This window comes from Cylas formicarius, unplaced genomic scaffold, assembly GCF_029955315.1.
Source record: "Cylas formicarius isolate icCylForm1 unplaced genomic scaffold, icCylForm1.1 PGA_scaffold_8__14_contigs__length_24414737, whole genome shotgun sequence".
Lineage (NCBI taxonomy): Eukaryota > Metazoa > Arthropoda > Insecta > Coleoptera > Brentidae > Cylas > Cylas formicarius.
The window spans coordinates 20174005-20199609 of record NW_026844361.1 but is presented as its reverse complement, the minus strand read 5'-3'; the positions used below and the strand labels follow the sequence as shown (position 1 = coordinate 20199609).

The following is a 25605-nucleotide window of genomic DNA, read 5'->3' as shown; positions in this document are numbered from 1 at the left end:
TTAATCGCGCGAGGCCCCTGCATCGCTCGACTGGCGTGGTTATATACAGGGCATCCGTTTTAAATGACACCGCTTTAATGCCGTCTTCGGTAAGAGTTGCAAGGCTGGCGGTATTAGGAAAAACTTGCCAGCGTTGCGCAGCGTTGCCAAATTCTTTTTAATTTGTGAAATATCGACTGGTTTTTAAGAAAATTAAGCTGATAATGGTGTCAGCTTAAATACAAAGTGTTAAAAATTAAAAATTTGAAGATGAATTGAGTTTTTGAAATGATCGGCCAAATAAATAGGTTTAGGTGTTTCGACTCATTTGTAAACGAAAAGAAAATTTGGCACACTCTGAATGTGCATCAAGAAAAGCAACATATCTTGGGTACCGTACATACAGCGTCATTGGTATAAATGTAATCAGGGTCGAAAAAAAAAGAAAAAAAAACGTTTTTGATTTTTTGTCTATTTGTCAGTTCTCTGTTCTCCGCTTTTCTGTTCTAACGGTTCAACCTACGGCACTCAGATGTGGCTCTTTTGAGATACATAGGTCAATTAAAAATGGCCGCGTTCGGACCCCGACGATGAGTTTTTTTTTCGATTGTCGGCTGTTTTTATGGTCGAAATTTAAAGCTAACCACTTCAAATTTGAAACATAAATGGGTTTTGGTCTCGTGGCCATCAGAAGTAAAAGAAGAAGAAAAAGAAGGTTTTGGTCCGCTGACGGAACCCATTAATATTTGGAGGGTCGGAAAGTATTGTTTGAAAATAAAAAATCGTGTTTTGCAGGGGTCCAGGAAAAAATAATTTTTTGAAAACCAGTCTTAGAAATCATTATTGGTGGTAATTTTCAAAAATGTACAGGGTGTGCTTCCCATAATTGATTCACTAGAAGGCCATGTTTCAGTTGTCAGTTTCTTGTATTATTTTTCTGACATATAAGCCTACATCATATTTTTTAAAGGTATATTATATATGTGTTTAATAAAATATCTTATTCCGATTAGAATGATATAACACACTGCATTTTGGTCCACTCGTTTTTGACAAATCGGCAAAAATTGAGAATTTTTTATGTAATTTTAAAGGGTGCCTGACTGACAAATAAAAATAGGTTTATGTTTGATATATTAGTAGACAACATTGCTGGTTGAATTATTGTCCAAATCATTATTGTTAAAATGCTTCAACTATACTTTCCGAATAATAAATGTGCAACCGCAACAGATATTTCCAAGGCTGGCAAAGAAATTTGCAGAAAACGGTAACGTATTAAATGCTAAAAAGGTATACCGGAATTATAATGTTGTAAATGAAGAAAAAAATGTTAAGATTCTATGAAGCACATCCAGTTTTTTCTAGTTTATATGAAGAGACAGGTATTTCTCGTTGACAGATCCACTCAGTTTTGAAATAAGAAAAATATAATTTATTTAAATTTCGTAAATCTTAAAAACTAAATCCAGAATATTGTCACGGAACATAATGAGAATAATAATTTTTCGGAAAACATTTTATGGACTGATGAAAGTTCGTTCACTACAAGAAAGGTTAAATACACGATATTGTTCTTTAAATAATCCTACCTAGACAAATACACGAAATAAAAACCCGATCAGTTAGTGTACACCATACATATTTTTGGTCGGATATTTATAAATCAAAAGTTAACTAGAGATCATTATTTGCAACTTTTAGGGCACCAAATAGAGTAATATATAGAAGATTTACCCCTGAAAATATCAGCGCTGCTTATATGGCAGCAAGACGGTGCCCTCACAATGTTATGCAAGTTAAAAAAATTCTTAACACGGAATATCCCAGGGGTTGGATAGGGAACGACGGAACTATGGATTGGCCAGCCGACAGCCCCGGCTTAACTACAATGGATTTTTTCTTTTGGGGACACGTAAAAAATCACGGGCACAAAACTTCTTGTAATAATGTCGTGGAACTTCGGAAAAGGATTTCAGATGCAATCAATCAGTTAAGAGACCATCCGGAAACGTTACTAAATGCAAGACATCATACAATTGAGCACGATGCAGTATTTAGAATCGTTAAAGAATTTGTTTGCTTTAGTGTTTTGTCATTTTTAGTGTTGTTGTTCTACTTTAATTTGTAAATAATTATTGAAATTATTGATAGTGTTTTGTTTTATACACCACTTGGGAAAAAATTTGTTCGCGAACGCTACATTTTGTTTAGTTTGATATTTCTAAAAACAAAAAAGTTACCAATTAAAATGTTATCACGATAAATTGAACACACGGTACATGGTCATATAGTCCGTATGATCAGCTTCACATATTTTACAGGGTCTGGATATTCTGTGCTATATTCAAAAATGTAATGGGTGTGTCAAATTTGCAGCCGTTGACTTCAAACTTAGCAGAAAAGGAGAAGTTCATACCTACATCTACACTCTGACAATTGAGCAGATTCAAATCTCACCATGTATTTAGATTTTTTTTTTGGGTTATTGTAGCTACCAGAAAAAAAGTTATTTTCTCGAAAACTATTAACCAAATTGGTAAAAATTTTTGACCAAGACGCGCGGAAGATCCGGTGCTATAACTTTTATGTTAAGCATTTTTTCGATTATATACAGTTGGTTAGTTAGATAGTAGGCCGAATCGATTTTTGTTTTCACGGTGTTGTCTATAATATACGCTGCTCGAGATATTTGAAAAAAATTGAATTATACAGAGGGTGCGTCGTTTATGGGCAAAAAATCGTAACAGATCATGAAAATTTCGGTTTTTGTTAAAGATGGGATAATTTGGTCTGAGCAGTATCGTAAACTGTGTCGAGAGATAATTTCAATTTTTTCGTCTATCATACAGGGTGTGCGAGATATTTAAAAAAATATCATTGGAAATCGCTATTACTGGTACGAATTTTTTTATTTACCAAAGTTGGCCTTACATCGATTTTGCGAAAGTCGCTCAATAGCGGTCCATAGGAGTACGATGGAAAAACAATGTGTCGCTTTCGGAAAAGAAAAACAAAAGCTTCATAGCGGTTTTGTAGACTGCGTAGCGCGGAGCAGTCGCCTCGCAGAGCAACGACATTGTAGCTCTCTCTAGCCGTTTCGGAGAGAGAAATAGTGGTATAACAAACACGCCATCTATGCGGTGTATGGTAAAGATATGGTTTTTATATAGCCATAGATTGTTAAAAAAGTGGACTCCAAAATTAATTAAAATTCGGAAAATCTACTCCAAAACATTTAAAACTAATAAAGTAGAATTCCTCAATGGCAGATTTTTGAAATATTGGCAAAGAAAGCAAATCGTTTAATATTATTCAGTGCCTTGTTTCAAGACGACGGCGTTTTCGCAAACCTGGACAATTGGAGAAAATTCGGGAAACTTCTTTTTATACTTAAAAAATAAAAGGATAGGATAGAGACCGAAAAGATTCGCTTGGTAATATTTTTTTGTAATAAATTTAGGCGTTCAGGATGGCTGTTTTATACCTAAAATTAATGAAAAGAAGAGGGGGTTTATTTGTTTTAGGGTGGGTTGTTTGAAAAAACGAAATTATCACATTTCCCTACGCGAAGGCAGGCATTCATTCGAAATCCCTTGTCGATGCTTAACCAAAAATGCCTTTTGATGCTTAAAATTGTGTGTCAAATTTCACCAAAACATGTTTGTAATCTAATACTCTTGAAAAATGCTCTCCTACCAACCGTTTGTCATCAAATAAAACCTAATCTACCCCGTATAAATTATCAAATAGTAAGAAAATGTAATTATCGAATCTGCAACTTTTCGTTTATTCGCTGTTCAAAATTTTATATAATTCGGACTAATCCAAAACATGCGAATTAATATTATTATTAAAAAAAATCTGTATATTGTTTTTAAGGCGAAAAAACACCAATGGACAAAAGGGAAGAAACACTGTCACACAGTTTTTGAATTAAATCAAGTAGTATTTTCATTCGCATGTCTTTTTCATTTTTGAATGTATTTATTTAGTTTTACACCAAGGTATGTTTTTAGATTATATTGCATTTAATGTGTTTTTAAAACCAAAAATGTTTTCGTATAATTTTGATCGTGCAACGATCAAGTTTTTCAAAATTGTATTCGATTGCGAAAATATTTATAAGAAAAAGCCATCAGGTTTATGTTGGAACCAGAGAAAGGTATAAAAGAAAAAAAAAAGTTGAAAAACATCATCAGCCTTTCAACATCTGGTCACTACGTTCCAATTCTGTGCTGCCCAGTTTTCCAGTCAGTCGTCGCCGCTCGCCGCGACTCGCAACAGAATCATCCCCGCCGTCCGATCTAAAAGGAGCGATATCAATGACCTCGAGCGGTCGTAATAATAGTTTCCCGGGAGGGGAAGGGGCGGAGTCGTGCGGGAGTCGCGCGCTCTCATTCGTCGACGCACCCGCGGCCATCTTGGAACTATTGAGCAGCGCGGCGGTGGGGGTGCGCATTCGCTGGCAGGCGAGCCAGTTTTTGTGGATGTGCGTGCTGTCCGATCCCTTGGGAGGGGAAACGTCTCCCGCCACTAACGGTGCCCCGAGTGGAGGGGATGATTTGTTTGTTAGTTTCTCGAGTTTGTTTGTTAGCGCAACTTGGCAACTTTATTCCGCTTCTGTTTTTTGAGGAGTAAGGATGGTTAAGGATTTTTTCGATGTTTGCGGGAAAAGAGCGAATTTTCGTTGGGGTGGGGCGAATTTTGACGTCGTACAGCGTTGCCAGATTTTTTTTCAATGTTGGCGTTAATAGTATTTTTACACACTGGTTTCCTCATATTTTTGCATTGCGCGTATTTTTGAAGAAATCTAAGGTGGGCAATCAGGATATTTTAATTTTAACAATTCAAAAACCTAACATAAAAAATGTTCTTGAAGAGAAAAATGGTTTTTTTTGCCGTTTGCCGTAGAATAAAACAGATTAGCTACTGACGACCTAGATAGAAACTATCGTCATGGTGTAGGCATCCTAATAGAAAAGAGCCTACGAAAATCGGTAAAGGATGTTGTCCCTGTTTTTGAGAGGGTTGCTCTGACATAATTCAGGTATATGCTCCCACTTCAGAAAAACCTGACATTGAAGTTGAACAATTTTACGGGCAGATGGAGCAGACAATCAAGCTGACGAAATGCAATGGAAGTCACTGCAAGACAATGAACAACAAGTTGTTCGAAACCAGATTGATTTCGTCATGATCAACCGCAGAGTTAGAAAAACCATAACCAGAGTCGTTGCGTTGCCTGGCGCAGAAAAGAATTAGCAAGAGATTTGACCCCAGATTACTTAGTAACAGCGACATAACATCTTAACAGACGACTATCAAACATCAATGTCACAGACGACATCGACGAATGCTGGGCTAACATCAAAAATGCGTTTGGAACCGCCAGTAACACCTATCTACTAAAATAGAACACCATAACAAGAAATGAGTGGATGAACAGTTAAAAACTGGAACTAATGGAAAAGCGCAGACAATGCAAGATTCATAATGACTGAACTGGCTATCGATACTATCAGAAAAGAAGTCGCAATGAAACCAGAATTGCTAAGAACTGGCGTACACCTTACCCGAATGGGCGACAGCGTTCGTCTTCACAAGAAAACAAAAGAGATCGCAGGTCTGTGCAAGAAAACACCAATAACCCATATCCGAGATGAAGAAGATGAAACAATACTAGAGCCCGAGAAACTGCTGGATGATAATGATTAGAGAGCGCAAAAGCGACCACTACCAGATAACAACTTGCCATACGGCCCATGCATATTGGAGAGTGAATTTTTTAACGCCATAAAATTATAAATGACCAATACCAGACAACATGCTATCAGAAATCTTCCACCTCATAAATGATCAAAACATAACATATCTTCAAAAACGACAAAGATGTAAGACTGATTGCTATTCAATATTGGCGGCTGAAATACGTCTTCAAAACTTAGCAACAACAAAGGAATTTGATATAAGGAAAGGAGTCGGGCGGGGATGCATTCTATGCCCAATGCTTTTCAATCTCTGTTTGCTGAAATAATATGTGAAAGACCTATCGGTGTTATACTTAATGGTATCTAAATTAATAATATACGTTACGCTGACGACACCGCAAGAATAGCCGATAATGCCAGCGATCTGAAAACTTTTCTAAAAGTAAAAAAAATCCTCACCAACCGGGATCTAAATTTCAAACTGAGGTCCTGTACGGAGCGTAAGTTGTCGCATTGAACCGTTCGAAATGTGGACTCTGAGACGGATGCTAAAGGACTCTGCGATCAGATTAAAAAACCTGGGGCACATTATACAGGGAGGGCGATATGACTTTCAGCGCCTCATAATACTACAGGGACAGATTGAAGGCATCAGAAGGAAAAAGTTGGCTTGACTCAGAAATATCCACCGGTGGATCGGTATCAGCGACTTTCAGTCCCTCGAGGAAGTTGCAGTAAATAGACCCATATCATAGGGAAAACGGAGGACGCCTAAGCAGGAATCTGCATGGCACATAAAGAAGAAGAAGGGCACGTAATAACGGTTAAATTGGAATTAGATCTTTGAAATTCTGAACACATTTGAAAAAGAAAAACGCCGCTTTATATTAATTTAACCGAAACGGATATCGCAACGGTGGTTACCCTGTGTACCGCTCGCCCTGATTAACATTATTGATAAACATAAAAAAAAAACGGTCACCCATCTGCTGCGTACGGTCGAATTAAAAATGTTTTTTCCCTCTCTTTTAAAAGCGCGAAAACTAGTTTGCGACTTTGTCGACTGACTGCGTACATACGCGGCCGTACCGTCTGTATTTTTTAAGGCCAACCCAAGGTCGCGCGCGCAACCAACGACCGCCGCAACGGACGTCTCTGATTAAAATGTGGGTCGCGTTCGACGTGGCGCTTCCTAGAATATGACGATTAGACTCGCGGTTAATCCATGTATTATATGCGACGAGCATTTGGACTTCGTAAGCGCCCCGATATTTCCGCTTTTCTACCCACACTCGTGTCGACGGAAAAACCCACCGCGTTAGACGACGAAGCCACCGTCCACGAAGAGCGATCTGCGAAATAAAACGACAACCGGCAACGCCGTGCGTCGCGGAAGACCTGTACGCGCACCCACTCGAGCACAGACCACAGCATCGCCTTAGACCATATACACGATTAGACGTGCGATGTGCGTGGATATATTTATCTATGTTACTCTATTTTGCATTTTTTCGATCTAAACAGTAATGTTTCCCGTACTACAGCCAATTTAAATTTTGTGGGGCAAATTTCATTTGGAGGAGACGGGTAGTAATGGCATTTTTTTCTTACATGTTAATCAGTGATTTTTTATAATTGTTTGCTGTTAGATCGTTTGCTAGATATACTTTGGTTTGCCCTTTTAATGAAGTATTTTTGACTGTCACATAAAGTAAAAAAAAGTTTATTTTTTGGGTAACTGAAGTATGTGCAGGGTGAGCCGTTCAAGAAGGGCCTGTAACTTCCGTCGAAACCTACGCGAGTTACAAAAAAACTTAAATACAAAAGTTGTTTGTATTAAAATGACTTTTTTTCGTTTTTCTAATCATCACTTTTTTATATACAGGGTGGTAAAACAAAGTTTCATTTTTTTTTAAATAGAATACCCTACATTTGATTGCATTTTTGGATAGTCCTTTCAAGGGTAAATTTAGCGCTATATATGAGTATGGGTATGTGATGCACTTTTTCGAACTTATTCAGAATTCAAAATTCGGGTTATGTTTCAACCATCGTTGGGTTGCTTATTAACTTTTTAAATTTTTTTCCATCATTTTTTCCATTATTTTTGCGAAAACAATGCTTTTTTTTAAGCAATGATCAAATTTCGTAAAATACGGGGTGTGGCGACGATTCACAAAATGATACTTTTTTAAATTTCCTTAAATGAGACATCCTGTATATTAATGGATTTTCGTATAGCCACTTTAATAGCAATTTCGATTATATAACATAGTATGGGTCTCTGACTTACCGTTTTGGCTTAATTGGGAATTATTTTCCAATAATACATAGATTCTATTACATTCATATTTAAAGGCTTAGAAATAAGCTCCTTAAATTGAAAAACAAAAATAAAGAACGTTCATGTCTTTAAACAATATATAGAAACCTGCCTGTCGAAAGACACAATCACAATAAATCCCCTCCGAACATTTAAATTAACATTACTGTACGGTTTCTGCTCTGGATGGGACGCATACTATTTTTGTATTACAAACCTTAGCTGAAGATTTGAGTCTACAGTTTCACTTCTTCTTTTTTAATTTCTAAGGATATCCATTTATATATTATATATTATAAATTTAATTTTTGAAAAATATTTATCGGGATTACTACTATTTTGTCGTTGCCTATATATATTTCCTTTTCATAGGCTACTAGATTGCCATCGAGTAGTATTTTACGTTAAAGTAGTAAATTGTGGGGTAATATTATATATTACATATGTTTATGAGTTGCCACATTTGTCGGAATGGTCGTATAAAAAACGATTTTTTTCTTAAAAATTTTCTGACACATTAACACTGTTAAATTAAATGAAAGTCGTAAGGTAGGGGTCGGGAAATTGTATATTTTTCGATTAAAGTGACTAAAACTTCGACTAGACAAATTTTGTCAAATTAAGTATGGTTTAGCAAACGATTGCTTGCTGATTAAAATTAAGTAAAAAACAGCAATATCTAACTCACCAACGAAACTCTTTTGCAGACCGAACCACAGCCAGTCGACGCACGCCACTGCCGAGCTGTACAAACCGTCGCGTTCCCCATTATCCAACACGAGATGTCCATTTCCCATGTCCCCCCAACTGCAGCAGACTTCAACGAATATCAATCAAGTGCAGGTAAGGAGACTGTTTTATTTTAATTGATAATAATAATTATAATATCAAAACTACTGCTTTTCTTTGTTAGAATTTGATTGTAAAAAAAATATGTTTAATCGTTTGACTATTAATTTACGTAAATAATAATACATTATTGAGTATATGGATGTCGTAATTGAAGAACACCCTATGTAATTAAAAAGAAATAGATAGGAGGAACGCGTTTTTCCAGGTATCTCAGAGGTATCCCTCACAAGGGCCGACCGCCCCCGTGCCTACCTCCGCCGCCCCGCCGAACCATATGGGTGGCGTCGGTCCGGGTCCCATCTACCACCGTTTGTACCGCCACCAGAACCGGATTTCCCTGCTCCCTACCGAGTACGGACCTGGCGGGAGACCCCGCGACGCCGTCGGTCTCCTGGGGACTGCCGGGCTCGGAGGGGCCGCCGCGCAAACGCCCGGCCAGAGCATCGTGTGCCTGGACGGCGGGTCCGCGACGCCTCCCGGTAACGTCGCGCAGGGGCAGCAGCCATTGAAGAAAATTCGGCTCACCGACAAGGAGAGCTTTCAACCCCTTCTGATTGATATCAGGGTTGGTGACGTTTTTATTTTAAATTAGAATTTAAAACCTCCTAATATTAATTAGGTAAAGTCTGTTCATAGATATAAGAAAGTGACTAACTGATACGAATTAAGGAAAGACCCGGGCAAGTTGTAAGAATTTAATATGGCCGAACAGGTCCGTACTTTGCTTGGAATTTAATTATTTGGGGTTTTGTTAGGAAAGATATTAAACAATATTTATTATTATTCACATTATATATCAGTATCACTATCGCTATCTTCGCCTGTTCTAATTATTTGTTCTATATTATTTGCAATATGGATATACGATTGTTCTGCTTTTTCTATATGTTTAACAGAATTTGCCCAACTTTGTCGAGGGATATTAAAAACTTCGGTTTCTATAAGTTTGAGGACATTGGAGTTAACACGGGGAAAACATTGTTACGACGAATGGCAGATTTTAGTTGGTGCCAAACATGTTCAATAGGATTAAACATACAGGAAGCCTTAAAACTGTATGCCCTAGATTTTTTGAATAATGATGACAGACGTATTCCTTTTGTAGGTTCAAGCTTTGTAGAACCTCAATTAATTGCTTTTTGCTATAATCTTCGTGAAAATAAACGTCGTTATTATACATGTAGTTTTTGGATTGTTGCTTTTGTGTCACATGAGGAAGAGGTTTTAGTTAACTGTCTACTGTGATAACTTGCATTGTCCATTACAATTACGCTATTAAGAGGAATGTTTGGAACCAGTTTGTTTTTAAACTAACTTTCAAATAAATCAGCGGTGGTGTCTTCATGGTAATCTAGAGAAGAATCTTTAATATTTTTTGCAGACAGAGAAAGCATGCAAAATAGTTATTCTTTTACCTCTTTTTGATGGCGCGTTTGTTTAACACTCATCAGTTGAGTCAACCCAACCCTTTTCCAGGGTATCATAAGTGTCGAACCAGGTTTCATCCAATCAAATAATTGGCCTTTGTTGTTCTCTGTATATCCTAATTTTTTCTAGATATTCCAGTCGCCATTTCCGAATTCTAAAAGATTCAATTAAAACTTGCCTTTTGTCAATTTTTTAAAATCAAAAACCCATGTGTTAAATACACTTCCATAAGTTAGTTCTGCCACATTTAACACCAATTTCATCTTTTTTAAGCCTCCTAATTAGGATATCTAATGTAGGCACGCATTGTTCCTCGTATAACTGGTAAATTTTACTTCGTATTATATCTTGATCACTTTCATCTACACTCGAGAAAATGTCAGCATCGCTTCTTTTTTTCCTCGCTGGAATGCGATTATTTACCATTTTCCATACAGTTGATGTTGGAATTTTCGTCAATGTGGCCATTTCTTCTAAAGATGCTTGCTGACACCACGTTCGATGAGAGTCAAATAAACATTGTTTATAACTTCCTTAGTCTCAATAGAATAGTGTTTTTGCTACATTTCGGCGGGAACGTCTCCTGGGATACACTAGACTCGCACATATTTTGCATAATTCCCACACGATTCAACACACGCTGTATTGCACAGGAAATAAGGATGATTACCAATAAACTTAAACTAAGTAGTATACCAAACCAAAGAATATTAAACACAAGATTATTTTCTATTACGGATCACAATTTTACCTGAATTTAAGTTCGTAATGTTAATGAATACCCATGGATAATTCCATTCAAAAGCAATTGATCACTTTCTTATATCTATGAACAAACCATACCCAACAAGCTATCGTCAGTGCAAGCAACTTTTTTATTACATCAATTTTGATTCCAAGATTCAAATTCCCACCACATACAAAAACCACTGTTAAAAATACATGCGTATACAAGTTACTAAAATTAAATTATCAGAGGTTGTCTAACAAATCTTTTAGAAAAACAATATTTTTTTTCATTTTTGTATTCCATCGCGCATTTACTTCCAATTTTACAAAAAAAAAAAATACAAAAATATAAAAACGAAGCTAATTTTATAATTAATACTTCATATATATTCTAACTAGTTTTCAAATGAGAAATTACCGAAATGTCTGTGGAAATTATTCCTAATTGGAGAATACGGTTTGTACTTCTCAGCTTAGCTTTTTATGGACTATCAAAATGCATAAAATAAGCTGCTTTCTGTTTGAGAAACTTTCGTCTAAAATGTATATACAGGAGATCAGATTATTTGGTTGATACATAGACATGAGATACAAATAATAATATTAGCTGTATTTTTTTTTTCTAAAAATAATCCAAGAATCCTGTTGACAAGACAAGTGAATTTCGAAGATACCCGTTTTGGATACCACAACTTTTGTAGAACTGTAATTCAATTTTGGTAACTTCAGCAGATTATGCATTTTATAACTTTTATCCCTGTTGAAAAGTTGCCCATACAATCCCATTGAAGTGGTGGCCACCATGCTTTTTTTTTTTTTTTCGAAATTTCACTTTCCGATTTCAGCCGCCGGGCGCTTACAATCCCCAAGTGGAAGCCATTTCGCCGATATTCGCAGAGCAGACGTCGCAAGAGGACCAGGCGTTTAAAACGACGAAGGACGAGCTGATCCAGCAGATAGGCAAGGTGGATCGGGAGATCGCCAAGGCGGAGTCGAAGATCGCCATCCTGAAGAAGAAGCAAGCGGAACTTGAAGAGATAGCGAACAAGCCGGCCGTCAAGTCGGAGGTCGAGGAGGACACCCAGCCCAAACATCAGAGTTGGCCCCAGGTAAAATTTTATAAAGAAACGGATTATAATACAATCTTTTATAACGCGTTACGTTGATGCGTTACGGAATTTTATCTTGTTCGTTTAGAAAGCTGATACGATATTATACGTTTTATCAGTTCATATTGTTATTTTTGAGGTTTACATTATTATTTAACAATTTTTATAATGTGTTACATGGCTGGAACGTCTCCACGTTCATAAAATGTTAGAATGTCTTGCGTGTTTTATATTCCATCATGTGTTACAGGGGTGGTTGTAACGATTTAGTTTTGGAGCACGTTTCGGAATATTGTCGCTCTATAATGTTTATATGCGTTACACGTCATACTTTTGTGTAATACGTTATAACACATTCTTCATAATTTGCTGCGTCACTCTATTGTAATAAAAAACATGTCGCCATTTATAATCGGTTGAAATCATTTTTTTTGTAAATGCGTAAAATTTTATAAAGAAACGTATCTTTTATAACGCGTTACGTTGATGCGTTACGGAATTTTATCTTGTTCGTTTTATAAGTTCATATTATTATTTTTGAGGTTTATATTGTTATTTACCAATTTTTATAATGTGTTACACTGCTGGAATGTCTCCACGCTTATAAAATGTTAGAGTGTCTTGCGCGTTTTATATTCTGTCATGTGTTGCAGCGTCGCAGTGTTGTAACGATGTCATTTTTGCAGTACGTTTTGAAATCTTGTCGCTCTATAACTCTTAACGGTATATTTTGCGCCACAATATCGCGCTTTTATATGCTTCACTTCTCACGTTTGTGCAGTACGCTAAGACATATCCTTGATAATTTTATTTATAATCGGTTACTTTTTATAATGCGTTACAGTTAAATTTATAAAACGTTACGGAACGCTCTCTGTAACGACGAACGTTTTTCCAGAAAATCTACGCCGAAAATCGCAAGAAAGCCCAGAGTGCGCACGCTCAGCTCGACCCGCTCGGTCCGAAAGTCGAGTGGCCGTTGTACAACCAGCCGAGCGACACATCGGTCTACCACGAGAACAAGAGACGCAACATGCTGTTCAAGAAGCGCCTAGTAGAGTACTTCAAGGTGAGCCACGCGGAAAAATACGCGCGCAACAACAACCTGGCCGCCACGTACAGCAAGATGATGCAGGAGTGGATCAGGAAGGTGGACAAGCTCGAGTGCAGCACGAAGCGCAAAGTGAAGGACGCGAAGAATCGCGAATTTTTCGAAAAAGTGTTCCCGGAATTAAGGAAGCAGCGTGAGGACAAGGAACGGTAAACGTCTCTCCGTTTCGTTTCGATGAGCGCTTAGCATAAAGGAGGGTTTTTTCCCGTAGGTTCGGCTTAAGGTTTAACAGGGTCGGGGCACGGGTGAAATCGGAAGCGGACATGGAGGAGATCATGGACAACCTGCAGGAGCAGGCGCTCGAGGACAAGAAGATGCGCAGCTACGCCGTGATCCCGCCCATTTTACTCGATCCCAAGGACAGGCGGGTGCGGTACCAAAACAACAATGGTTTCGTAGAAGATATGGAGGCCGTTTATAAGGTTGGTGGGGGATTTCAAATTTTCTCCGGTTAAGTTCGGATAATTGATGAGTTAACAATAGTCGATTAAGCTATCCTAAGTTGAGTCGTAGCAACCAACTTAACAATGTGATGAGCGAGTGCCCTAAGTTAATGTATCCCAAGTTGAAAACGTGGGGTAATGTTCTGTGGTAGTTTGATATCTGGTTGCACCTTTTTTTTTTTTTTAAGCACTGGTTCCTAGAAAGGGTTTTTTAAATAAATATAAAATATATTATCATGTACAAATATTTTTTTGCTGTCTATCCCTGCTGAAATAGTAAAAAAAATTGAACAGGCATTAGAGCGAATACTTAACGACAAAAAAAAGGAAAATTAGAAATGAAAAAAGAAAGTACAAACGATAAATTTCTAATAGACTAGTTTTTTTTTGTTTCTACTGTCTGTTATTCGCGATGATGGAATTCATACCATTTACGCTTGTATTTCTGGACCAGACTTCGGACACAATCTGACGTTTATTTAGGGGGTTTCCGTTTAAGATTTTGGAAGTTGCCCTTTCTCTATCATCAGTTTTTTTATTCAATGTTAAAGTGCATTTTTTGCTTTTGATGAATTGAGTAATTTTCGAGAGAAATCCATTTCCATATTTCCATATTTTTGGTCGTCCTGCGCATGTGAGGACCACCGCCAAGGAACATTCGGAAACGTTTTTACATGAGGTTAAAGGGCTTGTTAAGGCGGCATTTTTAATGTTTGCCTTTTTTTATAGAGCCGGCAGTACCTCAACGTGTGGACGCCGATGGAAAAGGAAATATTCAAGGACAAGTACCTGCTGCACCCGAAGAACTTCGGCGTGATTGCGTCGTACCTCGATCGCAAATCTGTGTCGGATTGCGTTCAATATTACTATTTGAGTAAGAAGACGGAGGGATACAAGCAGCTGCTGAGGAAAACGCGTCGCGAACGCTTGAGAGAACGGCTGCGGTCCACCAGGAACCAGCCGAGCAAAGGAGGAGGCAGCAATACGTCAGTCGTCGACATTTTAACTACGGGTGAGCGTGGAGCCGAGATTGACATAACCCTAATATGTATGGGTTGAAGGGCAGTTGAGCAAATAAAAAAATTACCTTTATGCTGATTGCTGATAATACTATGGAGTAGTTGAGGGGGTTTTGCCAGATCTATAATTATTAATTCTAGTATTCAAGACAAATGAAATTGATTTTGATTTTTTTTTTTTTTATTTAAAATTCTATTCTCTTTCATGTCATTTCTTATTTTGGATATCTCTCTTGTACAATGAACGGCTGCTTCAGAAGTGGAAAATGAGTATAAGGTACTGTTGAGAGCTCTTCTACGTAAGAATTTAATGCTTTATATAGGGCGACGTCGCAACGGCATTTGGTATATGATAGTACCCTTTGGTGAAGCTGTCGCTGGAAGGTGCTATCGTGGTTATTTGTGTTTTGCGTTGGTTTTATTGTGTTTTTGTTGTGATAATTATGGTGAGGGACAAGTGCAAAAAAAAAACGAGTTTTACTTTTTCCAACCTTGGTTTATCCGTGGTACATTGGACATTCAATGGTCCTTCAACAAGTTCTTCCAACCATTTCCATTCGTAATATCAGTTCCCATCTTTATTGCCGCTTTAGAATTGTTGGAACAAAATATTGATGGGTTGACGGAGTCTCTCTTTTATTTAGTCTGAGAGTGAACGTAATGCAAATATGGCGCATAGCAATAACGTTTGGATGCCGGTCGATAACGGGTTGCCTTGAAAGGAAATTCATTATTTCCAATTTTTACAATATTTTAGATGAATTTCTTCAGAAACTTTTACTTAAGTGTTTTACCTACAAAGAGACAAGTCTTTAGTTAACTACAGATGTACTTTTCCATTTATACATACAAATTGTTGAAAATAAAAAATATTTACTTTTATTTCACGCTCTTTTATCAGAAAAAATTTGAATGAATATTTTTTCTTCTTCTAATTACATCCATAAACAGAACAATTTGGTTATTGGTTATTTGGTATCCCTTAGTCTTGGTTTATGAGGAGGTCGACACCTCAGTTTATATTGTGATTATGTTATTCTATATTAAAAAATGTTGTTCGTTAAAAATAAATTTTAATAAATTGAAGAAACAGTAAAAATGCACCAAACACCACACACTATAGGAAACCCACCCGCTAAAGCTTCACGGAAGGAAGAAACTAAGAAAGACATTTCGTTTTATGTGCTTAAACTGCTTTATCGATCGATCCGCACTTCGTTTTACGACGCCATCTATCGCTTGGTTAGGAAGTCGCGTTATCGATGTCTCCCTTGTCTAAAAGCAGACGTGTTTATCCTCGTCGCTAACAGATGTCGCCAAAAGGTGAAATACCGTTTTTCCGAAAAACTTGTTTAGTTAATTAATTGATATTTAAGTGCGAGCAGAAAAAAATAAGATTATTTTAATTAGTTCCTAAATAACAATTTTTGCCCATAATATTATTTTTGGTATCTATATTTGTATTAGCAGGAACCTGGAATAATTGGTTATTCCAGAGTTTTTTTTTGCGTAATCGGAAGAATAAGGGGGAATTCCTTTTTGAAAATCCATTTTTTGATTTTTTTTTTGTCTTGTGACGAAAATGTAAGATGGCCGTCGTTTCGGTTTTAGGGGTGACCACCAGGTTGCAACGCGAACAGCAACAGCGTACGGGCAGCGGCACGGCCCGGGGCGTCGACCCATCGACGGTGGCCGTCACCGCGTCTTCTGCAGATCCGTCCACGTCGTCCACGACGACGTCGCCGCCGCCGAGCACCACGACGGCGTCTAGTCCGATGAGTGCATGTGGAACTACTACCACCACCACCACCACCACCACGGCTAACGGATTGGCCGCCTCCACCTCCTCGACGCCGTCGGCCGAGTGGGCGGGGCCTAGGGCAACGAGTTTAACCAGCCAGGTCAGTGTGTGTTATTTTTAATATTTAAAAACATTAATTTTAAAAGGATTGTTTCCCCTTGCATTGTTGTAATTTTTGTAATTGTGTCTTTACTGCGTTTGTTTTGTGGGCGCACGAGTTTTTATTAAAAAATTTCAATTATAAAAATGAAAGACAAAAACGACACAATGAAAAATTTTAATTAATGAACAATTTAGATTTTTTTTATTAATTTATTTTTTTGTTTCATAAACGCATCATTTATGTATTTTAAACATTAAACTGGATAACAAAAACAGACTATATTATTTATAATCTTTTTCTTGTGCGGTTTTATAATTGTCGCATTGAAAAAAAAAAAAAAAAAAAACGATTAAAAGAGCTTTCCGAAACCGACAAAAATTCGTAGCTAAAGGGGTTAGCAACTTTACTCTAGTAGTCATTTTCTAAATACCATAATCAAAGTTCTGTTGTGCCAGGCATTAGCACTCTCTCATTTTAATTATGCAAGCTTTATCTATGGCAGCAATGTTCCATTCGTTTGATATTTAACCGAAGAAAATCGGATCATATAACACATAAAATTAATAAGCTTCAGTTGTTGAACATGTTTTATCAAAGGACTTACCATTTGGGTTATTTTGTTCATGATTTAACAAAAGCTCTTTTCTTATAAAAATAACCTGAACTCTGGTATGCCAGAAATACAATAAACTTTTTAATACCAAAACACAAAACAGCAGCATACAAATATGTTTTTCCAACAACAGCATTTGACTTTATAATTTTTTACCACATGATTGTAATTAATAAATTGTAATGTTAAAAAATTCAAAGCCCATTCCAAAATTCATTTATTTCACAAGTAGGTACAATGTTATGGTTTTATGCAAGTGTAGAGTTCTCCAAAAGATATACATACCGTTTTTACGACATAATCCTTTGGAGAATTCTAATAGTAATGCCCTTTCCCCTGGGAAATTACAGCTTCCTAACTACCTGATGATATTAAAGATTCTTAACCAACATTACGCCACTCATCTACAGATCGCAGCACTGGGCAAAGAATTACAGGTTTCTAATTAATCAAAGAAATTACAGACTCCTAACAAAAATAAGGTTTTGCCCCTCATGTTAAAAAAAAATTGTTTGGGATCGGGCTTGCCCGTTTACCAAATCCATCTGTGTTATTACATTTATAGCATTGGGGGGGACAAGGAACAGTAGATAATAATATATTTACTTTCTTTTAGGATGATATTTGGTTTACCATGGTTGTGTGAATAGCCCCTGTATATATTTATATTTTTATACCTTGGTTATTATAAATAAGGTCGATTATTATTGTTAATATTATTATTAAATTTAAAGGTAAACAGAATAATTTATATTATATATAATTGTTTTGTAATTTTGAATTATTTTGGCGAGTTGGACCAGTCAGGTTATTTCCTTTTTCAATGAATTATTAATTTTGTTTCTACGTTTCGCTTTTTCAGTACTTTTCCGGTATTGCTTCAAATTTCTGGACCATTTGGAAAAAAGGAATAATTAACAGGGGAAATTTAAAATATTTTTTTAAATGGGTTTATATTTTGTTTTTTTCCTTTGTGTCGCTTTTTATTCATTGTTTCAAGTTGGTTTTGCAGCCGACGCCGTCGTCGTCGGGGACGTCGACGGTCGCCGTGTCGACGTCAACGTCTGTGATTTCGTCCGTCACGTCGTCGGGCGTGTGTACCCTGTCGACCACCCCGAACGCGAATCTCAGCGGTGGCGGCGGCTCGTCCGCCGCTACGGACGCCGCCCCCGCCACCGAAGACATCAAACCGGTGGTTAAGTTTAGTGACTTTAACTCGTTCGAGGACTACAACAACAGGAAGTTTTACGGCGGTAATAGCGCCTCCGACGGCGGGGGCGGCGACAACAAGGGGACAACGGACAAGGGTGCGGGGTGCAGCGAGCCGGTCGGCGGACTCCTCGGCGCGGCAATCAAAAAGGAAGTGATGGACAGCACGCCCGATAGTATTAGGTAAGTCGAAGAAAGGTTAATTTTTTTTTCTCTCGTAATTACGAATAAGTTCTCATAAATAAATTAATCAGAAGTGAGAAAACATTGTGGAATGTATAGAAACGAAAAAAAAAAATTAGAAAACAAATAAAAATAATAAAGTTACTAGAAAAGCTTTGTCAATATCAAAATTATTGTATTGCTTGCTCAAAAAATGTTTTATTTTATTATTTATTTATTATGTAATGATAACAATATGTATTTTATAAGAAATTAATATGCGTTTGTGATGTCCAATTTACCTATAACCCACGTCAATGAATACTTAGCGATTCGATTCGAATGGCCTCCCACCATATCTTATCATCACTTTATATTATCAGCTGTATTCCTAAAGCGCGTTCGATAGTTTTATCTGCTGTCATGAAAGGTTGCTTTATCGACCAACAATTTGGATTTCTCCCCGATCGCTCCACTGACCTAAACTGGCTTATATTTACAGATTTTCTGCTAGAATCATTGGAAGAGGGGTCTCACGTTTAAGCCATTTACACAGACTTTTCAAAGGCATTTGATAGACGAAATCATCATATCTTTATAAAAAAATTGGGAAACATTGGAATCCAGGGAACACTTTTGCAAAATAGTTATCATCGTACCTTACTGAAAGAATGCAGATTATGCGCGCCCAAAGCTTCCAATCCACTGAAATTAAAGTGCCCGCTGGTGTTCCGCAAGGATCACACCTGGGACCCCCACTCTTCAATGTCTATGTGAATGATATTGCCTCATGTTTTTGTCATGCATTTTTTCTATTATTTGCTGACGACCTAATGTTAGTGTAAAATGCTGATGACTGTTCTGCTCCCTCGTGCGTCGACACCTAGATTATTGTTCTTGTGTGTGGTCAATTTCGTATAACGTTCGCATACAGGTCATAGAAAGAGTGCAGTATAGGTTCCTACAGTATATAGCATTTAAGGAGCACCGAGGACTTGAAGACGTTGATTACTCGGAATTGTTATACTCTGCTGCACTCAAATTCTCTTGGACCTGAGCCCCCGCCGCCAGAATAAACCACTTCTTGGTGGATTTCAATTGTTCTAACTATGAGCACAGTTCTTTTCTTACAAAATCAGCCGCACTAGCAAATCGCTTTTCGGACCAACTTGATTGGTTTCAGAGTGCAAAAATATTTAAGAAAGAACCAAAACGCTATTCTGAGTATTTTGGAAAACCAACGTTTGTCATACTAGATTTGGGTCTTTATCTATCTATTTCATTCTGTTTTATTTTATTTTCTTTTTTACTATTTTGTTTATGTGAATCTTATTTTATATTGGTTGGTAAATAAATAAATAAATAAACTTTTAGCAGAAATCCAATGAGGTTCGTCAATTGGTTCCACGATTCCCCGATATTTGTCTCTCTAGGCGGTTCAGTTTTCCTTAAAAGTCGAGACTATTTCTATTTCTATGCAATAATTTTTAAAAAATTGACAATTTAGGGCATTTTGTTATGACGATTTATAAACTTTTCTGTAGTGTAGTGTGAGAGTGGAGAGTGGTTGTTAGCGGTACATATATTAGCGCTATCTCTTGCCTTATAATCCTATTAATTATATTAACGGCAGACACTCAATTAACCGAAATGATAAAAATATTTTTTTATTAAACACAACTTTTACTGCTATCACAAGTAAATGTTTATTTTTGTTATCGCTTTTTAATTTCTTGTTGGTGTTTAATTATCGAATTTGCATTTGTTTTTTTTTAAATCGGACCGACACTGTCTCGAAATTTGAAACTGTTTTCGAAGTGGGGTTAGAAATTTTAAAGCGCTCGCGTATTTGTCCCCGTTCGGGGGGCGGTTTCCTGCCATCATCAAACAGTTTCAACTTAATCAAAGTATCAATTCGCGAAATCGATTCGTAAGTTTGTCCCAATAATTGCGCTCTCAGCATTAATGCAGTAGGCAGTGGCGGGAGCGCGGCGATCTGCCCCCACCCCCCGGCGGTCAGGATCGGACCTGGCCCACCGACACACCAGTCGTTACCGTAACTAAGTACTAGCATAAAATTTCGAAAATAACATGATATCATGCGTCTGAGGTTCGATAATTAAAAAATTGGCTCATTCACGCAAAACTTGCCATACAACACGAGCGGCGGACTTAAACTATGTGGAAAACTTGAGGTGTACTGTATAGTAAAGTAACAGAGAAAGAAGGGACGTACCACAGTCGTCGAACTAAAAGTAACCGCAAAAGTCATTCATAAAATTTGCTGTTGTTGTGATCCAAATATTGGCAAGGGGGGCGGGTGTGGGTTGAGAAGTGTTCCCTAAATACGAATGGTTACTATGGTAACAACGTAAAATTAATTATTAAGCTTTCTTTCTTTTCTTTGGACATTTGCAATGGATAATACTAAGCATAAATACAAGAAACAAAGAAATAAGTACGTACACATGAAATGACACTTGGGTTTTTCACTTTAAAAAAGTCACTGTTCTCGCAGGAGCTAAAGGTAGTACAAGACCCACGTGAAAAGTCATTTCTCATAAACCATGTCGCTATTGTTAAAAAAAACTATTTGTTATTTAGTAATCCTGCAGTTTACGTATTATCGTAACTAAACCTTTCTTTCCTTCGCTGAGGCGTATATGCCACGTTTATTTGATTTAGACTCTTAAGTCAACTAGCCTCGTCTTGACAGAAAAATGGTGCCTCTTCCAATCGCTAGGTGACCCATAAGAATTTTCCTGTTTTACTATTTGAATTGATATCTTTTTCCGCTAAATGAAATCCACTAAGCGAAATCGGCAATTTAAGTCGTAACAGAAACTGATGAACAACTAATTTATAAAGGGAACGATTTTAGCGGTCCAGTCCGTCCCTGCGCTTCGGTCCTCGGCAATTTCCCTTATTGAGAGATTAAAATGAAAATGTTTGCCAAATCAAATATCAATCTGAAATATTGGCCAGGTAATTTCGGGGTCTCGACTCTCTCTCTCTCTCTCTCCTATCTTGCCGCTTTGATTTCGTTTTTATTTAAATGCTCGCCGTTAAAGTAAAAATGAAATTTATATGTAATTTATTTGTAATTGTTTCAGTGATCAAGCGACGTCCGCGACGGCTGCGTTGACGGAAAATAAGAAGAAGAAAGAGAGGCGAAAAGACAAGGAAAACGCGTCGGTCGAAACTAGCGACGAAGAAACCTCTGCGCAGGGTGAGTTGTTATTGCCGACTATTTTTGATTTTTGACTTTGAATACTTGTAGTCGGTCGCTATTTATACAAAAAAAAAATCAAATTTGATTTGGGTACGGGCGAACTCCTGGAGTAGATATTAGAAACTATTAATTATTTTATTACGCACAATAATATACGAAAAAATCTCAAAAGGACACAAGCATAAGGGAACTCTAAAAATTAAACCCGGCAATTATTAATTATGCCTTCGGTTTCGCCTACGCAGAGCAAGACAGAAGAAAAAAAAATTCAAAATGATGGGGAAATTCTGAGAAAAAACGATTTCAAATATGCGCTTTTTAGGAGCCTAAATATAACATTTTTTATGAACTATAAACAATTCGTGAGGTTAGAAATCGATTTTTTCCTGAATCAAGGAGATAGTATTTTTTTCTCCACCCTGTATAATCACAAATATCAGATACATTCAAAAAATAAATTTCCCATTCGTTACCGTTGCTTTCGGCTATCGCCAGAGGCTATTAAATTCTGTTATACTTTTAATTAATTAATGTTATACTGTTAAATAGCAAAATCATAAAATATGTGATAAAATTACCAACTTTACTGGCGGAAATGTTGTCAAGAAATTGGAATCCTTTGTCGCTGTTTTTTATTCCCCGATTTCAAGTAGTATTTGGTTTCCAGAGAAAGTTTTAGTAGTTTGGGAAGTATTTTTTTTGTTTAATCGAAAATAACTATATGCATATGGCGATAATCCATCTAACATGCGCACGCGCGAGATTTAAAATACATTCAACATTCAACAGCCGGCATGGCCGCTGACGGATCGTCAGCTTTCAATTTTCGTCTACCGCGCATGAGCGTGACGGTTTTTCTTCTTATTGGAACAACCCTAATATGTCCTTATACGAGGTAATATTAAATAAAAGAATGCTATAAGGCCCCTTTAAAACCTATTGTTCTTAAGTTAATTTGATAACGGAACTCTAATTGAAATTCGGAAACGAAATTACAATGAGCAGCGGTCAATTTTCAGCATCGTGGCGGTACATTAGGTTTGTTCCTACAAAGAAATCACGGATTGGTCTCGGAACTATAAGGTTGTTCGGAAAGTCATTTCGTTTTTTCCCGTCAGAGGACTTAATTACGTTTTTTCGAAACCAACTTCACACTTAAGCCGCATAACCATTATATGTCTTGAGAGCTGATATTGCAAGGCTTGTGTGTGAAAAAGTTCTATTAATTCTACGCAGTAGTTTTTGGTTGGTGCCTTTTTAAATATGGAGAGCAATAAGCAGCATTTTTACTTTTTTACTTCAGAAAAGGTAAAAATGCTGTCCAAGCGAGAAAAAAATTGACGGATGTGTATGGAGAAGGCGTGTTAACAGTACGCCAGTGCCAGAACTGGTTCGCAAAATTTCGATCCGGCAATTTTGATGTCGAAGATGCACCACGGTCTGGAAGGCCGGTCGAAGCTGACAAAGATGCGATAAAGGCATTAGTTGATGCAAATCGGCGAATAACCACACGAGAGATCGGTGAGAGATTAAATTTGTCGAATTCGACTGTTTATGGCCATTTGAAAGGCATGGGCTTAACCTCGAAGCTCGATGTGTGGGTGCCCCATGTCCTTACGGAACGAAATTTGTGTCGTCGCGTTGACGTGTGTGATTCGCTCCTCAAACGTCAAGAAAATGATCCATTTTTGAAGCGGATTATTACTGGGGACGAAAAATGCGTTGTATACAACAATGTTAAACGCAAGAGGTCATGGAGCAGAAAAGATGAACCGGCTCAAAGCGTGTCAAAAGCCAACATTCACCAAAAAAAGGTGATGCTCTCCGTTTGGTGGGATGTTAAAGGAATCGTTTTTTTTGAGCTTTTGCCGGACAATACAACGATTAATTCAGAAGTCTATTGTCATCAACTGGACAAATTGAATGATTCACTTAAAGAGAAGAGGCCCGAATTAATCAACAGGAAGGGTGTAGTGTTCCACCAGGATAATGCGAGACCTCACACAAGTTTGGTCACTCGCCAAAAACTTTTACAGCTTGAATGGGACGTACTGCAACATCCACCATATTCTCCAGATCTGGCGCCTTCCGACTACTATTTGTTCCGGTCCCTGCAAAATTTTTTGGATGGCAAACCCTTTACCTCAAATGAAGATGTCAAAAACCACCTGAACCAGTTTTTTGCCAGCAAGGACCAAAACTTTTACGAGAGGGGAATTATGTTACTGCCAGAAAGATGGCAAAAGGTGTTGGACCAGAATGGCCAATATATAATTTAATAAAATATTTATTCATTATACGAAAACTGTCTTTCATGTTCCCAAAAAAAAACGAAATGACTTTCCGAACAACCCAATAGTTTTACTGCGCAAATTCTAAATGATCGATCCAGTAACAAGTTGTGAGATTCTTGTTTGAGGTTTGCCTGACCTTCAAAGTAAAATTAGAATTTTAAATGTTTTAAAAGTTCTGCTAGAACAGGTTTTTAGTTCTGAACCTCTCAGAATTCCCGGATGGAACACGTTTAAGGTTATATTGCAGAATCCCGACGTCATATAGGAACAAACCTAATATTTATTCGCGATGGATTCCTTGCGTTCGTGATAACAAACAATCGATTCGTATGCGAAACGACACGCTTTATTAATATTAAATTTCAAACGAAAATTCAAACCGCTGTCGCTTGGTTCTCGTTGTTCACCGCCTCGACGTCGATGGCGCTGCTGCAGGTGCTGCTGCCGCCGCCGCCGCTGTCCGCCGCGTTCTCCACCTCTATCACGTTGTTCTTGTTGTCTTTGTCGGCCACCTCGTCCGCGTGGCACATTTTCCGGTGCTTGTGCACGAAATAGTAGCTGGGAAATTTGCTGCCGCACGTTTTGCACGGATAGTATTGCACGTTCATGTCCAACAGTTTCACTTCCCGTTTCGTTTCTGACGTTCGCTCCACGGTGGTGACCGGATATAGGTGTCTGCGCGCGTGTTTCTGATAGCAGTACTGCGACTTGAAAGTGTGGTTGCAGTAGACGCATGTGAACACCTCGCCGTTGTTTTGGTTCTCCTCGCCGCCGAGTTTCTCCATGATGTTGCCGCTCATCACCTTGTTCATGGCCTCGTTTCGATTGATCAGTTCTCTGACGTCGCGATTGTTCTCCGTCGCGTCCATAGAGACGGCGGCGGTCCCGTAGTTCTTGTTCACCACCCGGTGGAACCTGACGGGACCGTCGCAACAAGCGATGTCCACGATCACCTTCTCGTTGTCGTTGCCGACCGGATCGCTTCGCCGTTTGGATTTCGCGCCGGGTTTGCGTTCCGCTTCGCGGCTCGTGGACGCCTTCGCCGTAGAGTCCGGCTTCACTCTCTTAAACGGGGTGTCCTCGCTCTTGGTTAAGCCTCCTAGCGCGGCGGGAGTGAATGTAGCCCGCGTGGGAGGGGCCGGTTTCCTGCTGGGGATCGGTTTGATCACGTTCACCCTTTGGAGGTCTTGCGGTTGTTGTTGTTGTTGGTGGTGGAGGTGATGATGGTGTTGTTGTTGGTGCTGGTTCTGTTGGAGTAAAAAGTTGCGGCAGAGCTCGAGGGCTCGGGGCATGTGGAGAATGTGTGTCGCCAGCAGGATGTTGTAGATGTTGGCGATGTTGAGATCCAGGTAGCCGGTGTACATGAAAGTCAGCAGAGACGAGAACTCGTCGACGTTGACGCTGGACACCGCTATGGGGGCGGAGCCTGTACGGAACGCGGTAGTTAATTTAAATAAAATCTATTAAATTAAAAGAAGTAAATAGAG

General features: G+C 38.1%; 2 protein-coding genes across 4 annotated transcripts in view; one reads left to right on the top strand and one right to left on the bottom strand.

The window, feature by feature from the left end:
* LOC132706710 (uncharacterized) overlaps positions 1–25605 on the top strand; it is an 87716-nt gene that overhangs the window by 29248 nt on the left and 32863 nt on the right. The window contains exons 2-10 of the mRNA XM_060678192.1: positions 8721–8856; positions 9071–9430; positions 11868–12131; positions 13030–13391; positions 13454–13664; positions 14415–14697; positions 16316–16605; positions 18234–18613; positions 21706–21821. Of these exons, the coding sequence (XP_060534175.1) occupies positions 8721–8856; positions 9071–9430; positions 11868–12131; positions 13030–13391; positions 13454–13664; positions 14415–14697; positions 16316–16605; positions 18234–18613; positions 21706–21821 (2402 nt within the window). The remainder of the gene's footprint in view (positions 1–8720; positions 8857–9070; positions 9431–11867; positions 12132–13029; positions 13392–13453; positions 13665–14414; positions 14698–16315; positions 16606–18233; positions 18614–21705; positions 21822–25605) is intronic.
* The window catches only part of LOC132706712 (GDNF-inducible zinc finger protein 1), a 71120-nt gene continuing 69746 nt past the window's right edge, over positions 24232–25605 (bottom strand). For all 3 annotated transcript variants that reach the window (XM_060678197.1, XM_060678196.1, XM_060678195.1), the window contains exon 3: positions 24232–25544. In XM_060678197.1, coding sequence (XP_060534180.1) covers positions 24493–25544 — 1052 coding nt within the window. In that variant the 3' untranslated portion in view covers positions 24232–24492. The remainder of the gene's footprint in view (positions 25545–25605) is intronic.